The sequence below is a fragment of the Pieris brassicae genome, chromosome 6 (assembly GCF_905147105.1).
Source record: "Pieris brassicae chromosome 6, ilPieBrab1.1, whole genome shotgun sequence".
Classification (NCBI taxonomy): domain Eukaryota; kingdom Metazoa; phylum Arthropoda; class Insecta; order Lepidoptera; family Pieridae; genus Pieris; species Pieris brassicae.
Genome location: NC_059670.1, coordinates 6,289,270 through 6,302,742, shown reverse-complemented (window position 1 = coordinate 6,302,742; position 13,473 = coordinate 6,289,270). Strand labels below are relative to the sequence as shown.

Sequence of the window (13,473 nt, the reverse complement as noted above, 5' to 3'; positions counted from 1 at the left end):
TAAAAATATCGTGTTCCAAACTACTTTAATATAGTACGTACGTACATTATCAGTTTTCAACTTAAGGCATTATAAAAATTACTTCCTTCTCGAAACGATAGATAAACTTCCTTTTAATAAGCCAAATCAAAAAAAAATGAGAAAATCGCTCAATCCACCCTAATAGAAAACGCAAACATACCTACCGTATTAAATTTTATAAGGGTCTATCATCCCGCCCAGATGCGCTCCTCTTAAATTCACTTTTAAATATATACCTTATTCCGTTTACATAAAGATACAAACTCAATACAACGCGAATAAAAGCTTTTGAAGCGACCAAAATATCTAGAACTATGATGTACGAAGTAAACGCACTGCAGATGTCTGTTTCTGTACTTGTCGGGCAGAAGGGGAGGTCAATAAGACTGGTTGTTCTATTACGGGGAAGTGTGAAGAAGCTAAGAGGTGTATCGGTCCCCTCCGTTCCGTAGGCGGGGCTCAGATACGGTTCTACCGTTACAAGCGTTCCGCGCTTCGTCACGATCACGCGTATGGATTGATTTTTCAACTTTTGAAATTCGAATTCCATTTTCGAAGTTATAAAATTACGTTTCCATTGAACATTTGGAATAGAGGTTCTACATTTAAATTTAATTTAAAATTTAACCCAAAATTGTATTCTATTTTTACGTACATTGTTTTCTACTGTGCAGTGTCGTGTAGTGACTAAAGACTTCTATGTAATGAAAGTTATCTTAGAGCTTTTGAGAATCTTCAGCTGAATAAGGTAAGAAATTTAAAATTTTATACTAAAATTTTGTAACAACGATATTAAATAAATAATATACAATTTCTCGGATAAACAATTAATTTATAATCTCGGATAAACGTTAAATTATATATATAATGGTTCTAATACAAATTCGTTATAATTAATTTCCTCTATACTCTTATTTTTACACGAGTTAGGTTAATAAATATTAATATTTGTAGAACAAATAATATATTTATTAATCAAATAAACCTTTCAAACACACTAAAATTATTATTTGTTAAAATGCCGCAAGAAAAGACATCAACGCAACTTTACATAGCGCTTTGGGTGTTTCAAATCCCAATATAATATTGTGGCAATACTATCTTAATAGAATAAGTTTGGAAATAAAAAATATTATTTTAATTTCATATATGTATGGAATGATATATTTTTAAATCATGTAAACTATACCTTTGTAATATGTAAACTGTTTGTGTATGTAAACTGTACCTATATTAAAAAGTATACAGTGCTTAAAATTAAATCAAATAGGTTCGCTATTTGAAAATAATTTATCTCAATACTTTTTTCCTAAAATATAAACCTTTTATTTTAATTTCTTGTACCTAGGGCATAATTTAAAATTCAATATTAAGTTCTCAGTACAAGCCACATCGATAAATGTATTTTAAATACATTTTTATGATCTAATGGATAAATATCGGACTCACTCTAAATCCTTTGAGTAGTCCATTCAAAACTCATCAAAGGACACTGAAAGGAACAGCGTGGCATGGCATGGCATGTCTTAAACCCAACAATCTACGAAACAAATTAGATACAGAAAGCTATCTTTAAAATAATTAAGAAACACATGTACACTAAGAAATAAACTCATAAAATGTTGTAGCTAACTGTACTTAACATGTAACACAAGAACGATTTACCCTGGAATCACATTAAATCGCAAAATAAGATTGCCTCGGGAGCTGCGGATAAAAGAAAAAAATCCGAATTAATTTCTAGCCATTCCAATAACCACCCCAGTCGCAATAACGAGTCGATTTTTTATGAACTAAGCTAATCATTTTAATTACAACGCTAACAAGCAAGAAATTAAAGATGTGTGGACACCTAATACGGCCCGGTTTATAAATGGTAACACGTAATAAACTTGTTGGTTTGACAGCGGACATATCCTAAAATAGTGAGCTTTTTATTATGTATGGAGCACATGTGAAATATTAAGTTCTTAGTCTATCGTAGGTCTTAAACCTAAAAATATGATGTACTAAATTCAACAATACTTTGTTTAAGTTTCGCCTTACGAATTATATTAAATTACTTAAAACTATACTTAATATAAAATATTAAATGCGATTTAGAGCTACAGTTAAAAATACTACATGAAAGCTCCAGTCAAGTCTTTATGCCACCCAATTATGGATAACCTATGTTTAAATGTAATACAGTACATATATGTATCATTAATAATAGTTTTTATGCGCATTGCACGAATATTACAAATTTAAAATTGTAAGAATCTTGCAACAGAAAAGACTTCTTGAGGAGGTTGGAACCCGGCTGTGCACCAACGGACTTACAGTCTATGTAAGCATTTAACATTCGCTCGTACAATGAAGGAAAGCATAGCGCCTTGTCAACGGCGTGTGTCAGGCACAGATACAGAAAGTTATTTATTTAAAAGCTTGCCAACGCTCGGCACACATTGGTACAAGAAAAATAAAATTGTTTTTTCAATGTGACAATCACTTCTACATAAGTAAATAACATTCACGAAGAGATAATAAAAAATAAACAAATCAATTAAATAATAAGAAGTATACAAAACTCTATTTCATAGTGAGAGGGGAGCAAATGGAAATCTAATATCTACACCTAAAGGAGGTACCGCCACTTGCTTTCTTGCAAAACGCTGATTAAGCGGTGTCATTAGTGAAACCAGGCAGGGCAGGCGTGTAGTTTCAAGCTGAAAGTCTTGTCTTAATCAAACATAATTATGAGCAGATAAAAACAATTTCTTTGTCATTTTCGCCGTAATATAGATGAAGTATTCCTTTTATCATATTTTCTCACGTCATTTCGCGGATATTTTATCAACTTGCATCAAAAATGATATGAATCTCAATGAACATATTTTTAAATAGTTCTGTGTCGCGTAGGACAAAGAAATATTCGCTAATTGTCATCTTAGGGTTTTTAGTGATTTTAATAACAACTGGGATTTCAATTATCTGAAGTAGATACAATTTGTTTAAGATTATTTAAAATAAATAGGTTTATTTAATGAAATTGAATGAATAGGAAGATCCATCTGTTGTAGGTCGTGGCCTGAAGGCTGCTTAGGCAAATTACTTGAAAGTTTCAATAGGTAATTTTACTTACAATATATAGATAAACTAGATACGAAGTTATTTTGTTGAGACAATGCAATATGTAACATGTAAGATCTTTCAATTCAGCGTATTATTGTTACTTAATATTAAAAAAAAATACTCAGCAACTCTTGGTGAGCTTTCGATTTCTCCATCGGCTCCTTGTGCCTGACACGCTGACGATTGTTGCCTCACCATTGTTCCCTTTAACGTATAAGCAAGTGTTAAAGGCGCACATAAATAGATAATTCATCGCTTATAACACTAAGCCAAGACTGCTCTAAGAATTTCTTACATATTCATTAACTAGAAGAGTAACAATAAAAACCATTTTATTCGTGATTTTATAATAACTACGGTATATTATATTGACTTTTTTTTAAAGCGTTCGTGTTAAAAACTTATAAATATATATCAAACATTGCATGATCCCAGTTTTAAGTTAAGCCTAAATTAAATTTAAAGTTGATAAGAAATGACGTCAACTGTTTTATTGTGCAATCAAAAGTTAAAATATTATCCCCATTTACATGTTCTGTTAAAATTTTAAACTATGTTTACTTTGAGGCGTTTCATAATTTAAATATAAACGTGATTTATAAATAGATAAGGGTTTTATAGGTTTAATTTATCGTGGTACCTGTGTACACAAGTCTTACGCTTAGGTTTTACCTATATTGTAAATACACGTCATTAATACCTTAATAATTAACACAATAATGAAAGATATCTATATATATCCACTGATTTTGTTTTAATATTGTTATCCCGCGAAAACCGCTAGTTGACGTCCTTCTATATTATATTTCAAAACTACTTGAAGTTTGACTACGGAAATCTCAAATGCCAGCCAAGCTTATTTGTGACCCATTAAAAAAAATAGAAAATAGACCATTGCTTGAGCAGAAACCTTAGGTTTTTATCGTGGTATACCAAGACTTCTAAAGAAGAATTTATAATTATTTATAATAATGTTCTGAAAAAAAAGGAATTTGTAGCTTTTAACTACTGTTTCTTTATTGTTCTAGAAACAAAGTTTGACTTTAAAAAGGTCTTAGTTCCACCAACATTCTAGAACTATCTTCTATTCTCAGTATTACGTCAAGTCCTTAGATTATGCTCTTTAAATTAATAAGATACAGTTAATCTGATTCAACTTATGCAATGTATTTTATAGCTATCCATAAAACAAAAGATATTATCGAATCGAATTAAAATAATCCAAGTAGGTTTTATGATGTAACTCGGCTGTTAATTTTTATCAATATATCTGATCTGACCGTGATATCACTATGGTCATTTTTTGAAACACAGCTTTCATTTTTAGACAAAAACTTTACGATAGCGAAAATTACTTTTAACATTCCGCCATTGTAATCTATGTGTAACACGGATTTTTCTCCTATAATTATATAATACCTTTATAAACGCCATTTAATATTAAAACACTTAAGGAAATAGTAAAAACGTGTACCACGATTAAGCCAGCGATCACTGAGCATGTTATAAAGCCATTGTTTACATAATTTTGACGTGAAAACAAAAGAAAATCAAAGTCACCGTATAAATTTAGTGCGAATTCATTAAAATTTAGCCTAAACATGGTGTATCAACTTTCATGTGGCACGAATATGTAAATACCACCCCTTCACACATATTGTTTGAAGGGATTTAAAAAAGTTCAGCTAATTAGGAAATTTCTCGATGCGTTAACTTGCATGTGGCATTCGAATATATTAAATTTCATTTAAGGTTACAAAAGCTATTTTTACGATTGTTATAAGTTAGATATTTTGTCAAATTAAACACTACTTAAAATTAAACTAATGTAATTGAAGTTTGCATATAGTTAATGATTTCGGTGCTGATAAAAATAAAATCATATTAAAAATGAGATATAATTAACTAAAAACTAGAATCATATTACATATAATACCATTTTATATAATAGATATTGGAGGAGGCTTTTGATTTTACTTACGTCATAATCAGAAACTTTAAATGACGATAAATTCTTTTTTGAATGAGACTATATAACATTGTAAGAACCTCAAATTTTGTTTTACCAATAATTCTCAATTACCTCGTAATTTGTACCACTTACACTTCCAAGTAATATTTTCAAACAATTTCTGACCATTCTTACTTATTTTTCCGCAACCTTGAGTATCCCTAAATACGGTTCATTAACACCTCTTCACTTAATTTATTCAAATTAGCGCAATTGCGCTGTTGACAGAGAAAGCCGACCAAAGCCGCGAGCTAACCATACCATTGAAACATCGAAGACCTTATTGCCTACAAAGCAGGCTCCAAAATACAGTATTTGACCAACATATTAAAAATCTAGAAATTTTACAGAGGTTTTTATCTCATTCTTTTAGCTTAGGTGAGACGAAGACAAAATACACGTTGATATAAAAACGTAATTACACAATTATGGGGCGTTGGTTGTAAGGTGCGAAAATTGGGTGTAAAATTGAACTCACTCATCAACATCTCATTACTGCAGACACGCGAGGTTTTAACACCTCTTTTTGATTTTGAGGTTTTTGACTGCAATTAGTTCTGTAGTGATGTTTCAAAAGATGACATTGAAAGTTAGTAAAAATTAATTAAAGATAATCTTATAATTTTCATGTTACCAATTATATTCCATATGACAATGAGAAAATACCATAGAAAAAATAGCAAAGACAGAGTATGTAAAATTACACAGTATAAAACAAAAGATAACAGGTGTGAAGATTATATACAAACAATCACAATCAAGTTCTTACTGTTTTAGTTTACCTAACCTACCTACCTAACCTATATTCTATGGTTGTTGCAAGTCTATTTTATTCATAAACATATATATAGAGAAAGAAATATTTGAAAAGTGTACAAATACTTTATTTTGGTTTTTCAATTATTATAAATAATTAAAGATATTGATTGGTACGTTTCTTCTAAAAAGGTAGGCTCAGTAAAAAATGAAATAAAGATAAAACGAACTTCGCGAAGGCAGCTAGTTATATATAAATTAGAAGTTGTGAAAGAGATCAGTTGGGAAATATAATAACAATCCCTATTTTCCTAATAAATAAGGTATATTCCGAGGTTAGACCACCATAGATACAATAAGACTTAAAACAGTACTTTAAGTACATTGTTAGCAAAACTAAGAAGAGCTGGAACCTTATTGGCTTATATTTCTGTGAGGTGGTCGCTCTGTGTGGCGCATAAATGCAAATCTCCAGTGCGGTGTTGCTATCTTTATCTCGACATGCGAATCCTCAATTACACTGTACCGTACCGTTTAATTGGCACTTCCAATAGCAAGATGACTTCATCACTAATTTGATTGGATTAATTTAACTCCGACTCACTATAAGATCAAAACTCTTCAATAATAATGTTATGTGCCTTTATGACCGTTTATTTATAAAAATAAATATAGTTATATAGTGTAGTTTATAATTTAATTTATTGATTATCGTTACAAAGCTAGTCTGAACTGGAAATCTATTGGCTAATACGTCCGTGGTGGTCGCGCTGTGTGGCGCATAAATGCAAATCTTTGGCTCGGTGTTGCTATCTTTAGCTTGACATGCGAACGGCCCTCAATTACACTGCACCGTACCACACCATTTAATTGGCACTCGGTGATGAGATAACTTCTTTACAAATTTTCTACTCAATGACCCTTAATTTGCAAAGTTAATATAAGCTGGCCTCGTCTAATCAAACGCTTAAAAATATGTATATAATATCTGCTATTGTATTTTGTTTTATCAAACAATAACATCAAAAATCGCTTATTAATGGAATATATTAAATACCTTGTGAAGTTGATGTCCGTTACACTTCGGTGTGAGTGCACTCACTGTTAAATTTAGTCGCACAACTCGAGTTAAATGAAGATATATTCAACCATTAATGTGTTTAAATGGCGTTCAGACCTGTTATCAGAGAAACCCAATTATTAATTTAACTCTCAACTAGATAAATAACTTTATATAAACACGAGACAGCGAAAAATATACTACTGTGCGTATCGTATTTAGATTATAAATATCCTTTTTGATGTGACTTTTTTATTTAATAATTTTTCACATAGCTGCTGAGTTTTTTAGTCTTTCATGACACCTTCCTTCTATATACACCTATCATGGTTTATAACTATAAGTGGGAATAATAATCTCTAACCATTATTTAATGTATAACAAATCTATTCCTATGTGATTCAAAATACATACAGGACAATGACCGTTAAACCTTGTCTTCTAAACCCAACAATATTTATGAATGAATTACGTTTTTAAATTCACAAAATTAATTTATTCTTCATATAAATTATGAATTCAATTTCCGCTTTTTCACACACAATTTACTAAATCACCTACTTCATCGTAAAAATTTAAATCACTTCTACTATCATTCAAATTTTCTTTCTATTTATTAAAATTTTGATTAGCACATAATATGGATACATTTATTTTCTTGAATTTATGTTCTGTTTTGACAGAATATACATATAATACTCATAAAAGCTTCTGATTCCTTGAATTATATTTTTTATCAAATAGGCGTTGCCGTAGTGCGTAAACGCCCATTCATTTATCTTAATTAAAATTAATGTTTGAAATATTTATACATAAATTCTATTCACTAGTGTTCGTAATTTAAATTTATCATTGATGTTATCAAATGTGAAATATTTTATAGACCGTAAATAACTTTGAGAAAAAAAAAACTCGATATCCAACCTCAGTCAAGGTTGCTTACTTGGCCCAAAATTATTGCATGTTTAAGGAAAATATTTGTAAAATACGTGTTCTAATACACATATATATTTATGTGTACATTCTATATACGTATAGGAACTTTGTTGATTTGATCTATTAAAAAATAATACGTTTCTTACGACATATTTACAAACATGTTTTTTTTCAAACTGTTAGTTAATCAACGCCGAACATGTCGACTGCACAAGGATTTTGGAAATTTTAAAGGGACAATAAGAGAAGACAAGAACAGTGGTTATCTAAATATCGTAATTTTAAATCACGCAGCCACTTATCTTTACAAAAAATTTAATACATGGAAGCAATAAAAAACGCACAAAATTCTTATGTGCTAGTGTTGAAATGTCATTTACATAAATTCTTCTTTAAATTTCAGATAATTCTGTCAGACGAGGTAATTTTTTCTAGATCGAAAGTATGCTAAACTTTAACATTTAATTTAGATAATTTTTATTTTCAGTTTTATATTTTCTTTAACTTTTTTCTTATAAAGATCGGATCAATTTAAAAATCGCATTGGAATCGCGTCTAAATCGCAAAAGGCCTAGTAAAGTCTCAATCGCGATAATGGAGGCGCACGCGAAAGTACAAGGGCTTTAATTGAACCCTGGGAGGTCTGGAGGTGTCGTATGCTAATCAATTCACTTGTTTTTTTACTCCCAACACTCTTATTCGAGATCCGTGTTTGTTTTGAGTGACGTAATTACGGGGACTTTGCAGAATAGAGTTGTCAACGGGAACTATAGGTTATTTTTACATGAGCTTTACAGTTGAACAAAGCTTATTTTTTCTATGAGACTTCTTAACACTGTTAAGATCGTAAACCACAACCGAAAACGAGGAAAATTAAAAGCCAATGAAAAAAAATGACTCATTTTTATATTTTTATAAAGGAAACATAATTCAAGTATTTATTTTGTACCGTTGCTTTCGTTCGTGACAATGTTAAAACTATTATTACTAGACTTTGCCTTAGGCTTCACACAAGTCTTTGTATTTATCCTTAGTATAAATTATTTACAGCAAATACCCAAACAACTGGTACTTACATTTATTTATATAAAAGCTAATATTAAAAACGTTTTTGAATAAGTAAGTTTTACTAACGTATACAAACATACAGAACCCATTTAACTAATGAATCGTTTAAGCGTATAATTTACTTCTGTCATCCGTTTCCCGGTGGTCTGCCGATAGATTAACCTTTTATTTCTATTTCTATCAGTTAATTAGGCAAAATAACACAACGTTAAAGCAGAACGATTATACAGTTTTTAATTTTTGTTATTCATATATTTTATGACATCATCAATTTTCAAACAAAATTGACATAGGCTGAAGATATGTTAAGGTTGAAGATTTGAAAATAACAAAACACGATTTTTATTAAATAATCACGGAATAGATAAATAAATAAAAGGTAGAATAAACAAGCTTACAGTAATATAAAACAATAATACTTTATTTTACTTGCACCTCAAAGCTTGACGTTCCACAGAGCGCTTTTCAATCCGTTTCAGCGGCGCATCACCTCTTCATGGACCTAGCTGCCAATAGAGATGTAACTTTAAGAAAAGCGTGCACCATACCCTCAAAGGTCAGAAACATTACTGCAATAACCTTTATTCAAAGTGAGCGGCCTGGTCATTTAGATCCTATCCCATATAAAAATAACAGTGAGTCAATAGGACGAATATTAGTAACAAATTCCAACAGAGCCTCTTCCAATCTCTATCTAGTTTTGCTAATACTAACGGTCCGCGATATTGCCGTGTAAATGTATAATTCAATTTAAGCATAACGCAGCCCTTGTATTAACGCGAGCGTATCACAATTACATCGTGATTAGCATAATATTATACAAATCGTTAGGTCAGTAAAGCACGCAACTCTATACATTTTCATATCTAAGCTTCGGGTTTTTAGTTGGATAACTAAAAGACACGTCAAATTGTAAACCTTTTCTCGCAGTTGTTTAGTCGGAAAAGACAAACTCCTTCGTTTCGACAATATACCCAAACATACACATAAAAATCTAAGCACAGAGTATATAACTAATATACTCTTTACAAAGGTTTTACACATAGACGCAGTATCATAGCATTTAGTTCGATATAGGTTTTAAAAAGCCTTCAGTATGGGCTAAAACTTATGAATATTCAAGATTTTTGTTAAAATAAGCGATTGAAAGTCGAAGTCGAAGAATCTTAATAACGCAACCCAATGTAACAGAATTTTATTTCGTGGTTTTATATGAAATTACAATATGTTTGTGTTACAATCCTATACGCACTCACCAGAGGAACATTTTCCCTTTTATACATGAAATATAAAAACTTCCAAAAATATAATGTCCTTCCAAAAGAAATAAATAGTTCCCGCTTGTTCTATACTTAACTTTCAGAACTATACTAGTTCTAACTATACAGGATATGCATTCTGTGAACCACAAATGTATGATTAAAATAAGATAACATACTAAAACCAAGATATATACGTATATAACCCTAGTCCCTAAAAATGCTCTAAGGTTAAAATTCGGAAACTAGACTGTTTTTACCGTGGGGAAATGCGTTATTCATACATCTGCCTTGTGCTGGAGGTTTATGTGGCTACTACAAACCCACGGCGCCACCATCCACCCAAGGCAGAACATGGAAACAACGTAGCCTTGTCCGCATCCCACCACGTGATCAGCCGTTGAAATTACGACGCCCTATGGCCATGAATAATGGGGAATGGACCTTGCTGTACGAAGGGCTATTCTTACAATTCGCCCTGATTTGCAGAGCTGGTAGAGATCGGGTACAATTCTTGCAAGGATGCGCCAGCATCCCTTCTTCTTACCGTTTCATCATACGGGAAGTCTCTTTTCTAAATATCCCCGTAAGTGCTTAAGGAAAAAGGGTAGTTGTATGACCTTGATGACCCAGAATAATTAAAGCATTACCATAAGACTAATATTGCGTGTAGCAACAATTTTCATTCGTAATTTCTTGATTTTCACGGTGATCGAACAGCGAGATACCATCGATTTTCCACTTTCCTCACGCACCTACTCACTTAATTTCTGATTTATCACCGCATCATATTTTGATAAGTATTTTTAATTTGAATAAATTATGTTTTAAGCGTGTTATCGGCGCGTAATGGCGGGTTTAATCATAGACGTCGTGGTTTCATGCTCAAATGTCACACAAAATGCGTCGCTCACGGAATAGCTTAAGAGTTATAAGATACCGGTCTTGGTTAATCCACAGATTTTAGATGAAATTGTTAAGGATAGATTAATGACAAATTTCCATCTGGATATAACTAGTATTGTCTTTTGTTAACATAGCTTTTACACATTAAGAAAACACTTTTTAAACGGATTGAAGCTATGTATTATTATTATAAACTTATAATTATTTACATACAACGCGAAACGTCGGAAAATTTGAAATTATGTAAATAATTATAAGTTTATAATAATAATACATAGCTTCAATCCGTTTAAAAAGTGTTTTCTTAATGGATATAACTATTGCTAGAAACAAAAATCCATCATAAATAGGGTGTTTTTAGTTGCCTTAATATAAGGCGTCATAGTGTTGTTGTTAAATATATCACTAAAATAGCTATTAATTAATAATATCTATTACATATAGTTATTTGTCAACCTACGTACATTTCTTGCGAAAATGCAAGTTTCGTGTCCTATCTTGTTCTTATATCTTGTTTTTCCTTACTAGGATTGCGTAGAATATTGCTTGGGGATAAGGAAGTTACCTTCCTAATTTAGTTATTTGTACTCTGTAATAGAGTCTTAATTTTTATATACTTTCGTACCTTTACATATAAATGTACGTAAATAATATTATCATAGTACTTACACTATTATTTAGTGGTGGTTGGGTTACACCCGTTCTTCATTTTTGTAGACAAATCGGTGCAACCATCTGTGTCTAACAGGTCGTTGATTTTTGGATTTATTAGACATATTGGTTTGCTTAACATGTTTACCATCACTGTATGAGCAAGCGCACATAGAAATGCAATTCAAAAGTCAAAAATCATTTATTCATATAGGTAACACAATGTGCACTTATGAATGTCAAAAAAATAAATATATATTAAATGCTTATAATTTTACATTTACTGCCAGTTCTCAAATCAAGCGCGTAGAACGGAAGAGAAGAACTGGCAATAAACTCTCCGCCACTATTTCTAAGAGCCAAGTTTTTTTTGTTTTACACAACGTTTGTAAGAAGCTACAACCATTACATATGACAACCTATGTAATAAATAATAATAAAAAAATTAAAACACAGATTTGTCTCAGACTGTCAAAGATCCTCTATCAGCAGGAGGCATAGTGAAATAGGAGCACGCACTTACATTCTCGTGGGAACAACACGCAAATACATAGTCGAAATAACTAACATCACCGAATACAAGTACGACCATTCACCACAAGTACCAGCCGTTCATGAGTATCACGCATGGCCAGCCATCGGCCCCCTCGCCATATTTTAGGGAGAGAGACAACCCGGCGCATGGACGCTGCCACAAGCAATAACCTTTAAGCAAACATGACGAACTTTAAAATGTGAACTTGGCTACATAAGTAAATAATAATAATACTTATTATACTGAAATAATTTGATACCACATGGATCACGGTTTGTTCCCGAAATGCAGCCGAGAGATTCAGTCGCGTTACCTATATACTCTATTGATATACACCGTGACTGGAACTGATAATATAAGAGTTGAAATTCGGAAACCACTAGACCCACCCACAAGACAGGACTCCCTAGTGTAGGCTAGCATTAAAACAATTTTTGTAACAACCATATTTTGTTATGAATAAAGTAAATTATTATTTATTTGAAGTTAGAATTTTCGATCCTTGACTCTTAAACTATAAAAACAAAATACAGGTGATATAGATGGCAGAAGCAGTATTTTGGGCGCCACAAAGATTGTTAGATTAGGCATAAGCCCTAAAACATAAGACCATTTGCGTGAAAACTTATAAATTAAAATTAATACGATAACTGACACGATATCAGTTTAAAATTCAAAAATAAACACAATAAATTGTTTTATCTTGATTTTTTCAGGAACACTGCCGCCATCATGCCGCACACTGGTATGTACTTCATTATAAATATACATTAAATAATATAACAAAACATATCTTCAAGTGTTATATGCTGATGCTTTGTTCAGATTTTCTAATGTGAATGTGTCTCTGTGAATTGATATACATGAATGTTAAACTTTCTACCTGTATGTATATATTTAGTGTGCTTATAAATAGAAGGTGAGTCAATCTTATGTGGAACGCCGACAAAGTTGAGTTGTTTAAAGTTCTTTGGTAATGTGTGCCGATAATTATACCTATATATATCGGCACTTTTTTTCATTTTATTAATCGTTATTAAGCTATAAAAAATATGGTATAGTAAAATTTCATTTAAAACTTAATTTTCCAAAACATAGGATTGGACGCATATAGGGTTTTTAAGAACAAGTATAACTTCTTATGTCAGGACCTCAT

The 13,473-nt window shown here is 31.3% G+C and overlaps 1 protein-coding gene across 1 annotated transcript in view; it reads left to right on the top strand.

The window, feature by feature from the left end:
• Positions 1-674: 674 nt before the first annotated feature.
• Positions 675-13,473, top strand: part of LOC123710955 — a 39,759-nt gene continuing 26,960 nt past the window's right edge. The window contains exons 1-3 of the mRNA XM_045663297.1: positions 675-769; positions 8,302-8,319; positions 13,034-13,062. Coding sequence (XP_045519253.1) covers positions 13,050-13,062 — 13 coding nt within the window. The 5' untranslated portion in view covers positions 675-769; positions 8,302-8,319; positions 13,034-13,049. The remainder of the gene's footprint in view (positions 770-8,301; positions 8,320-13,033; positions 13,063-13,473) is intronic.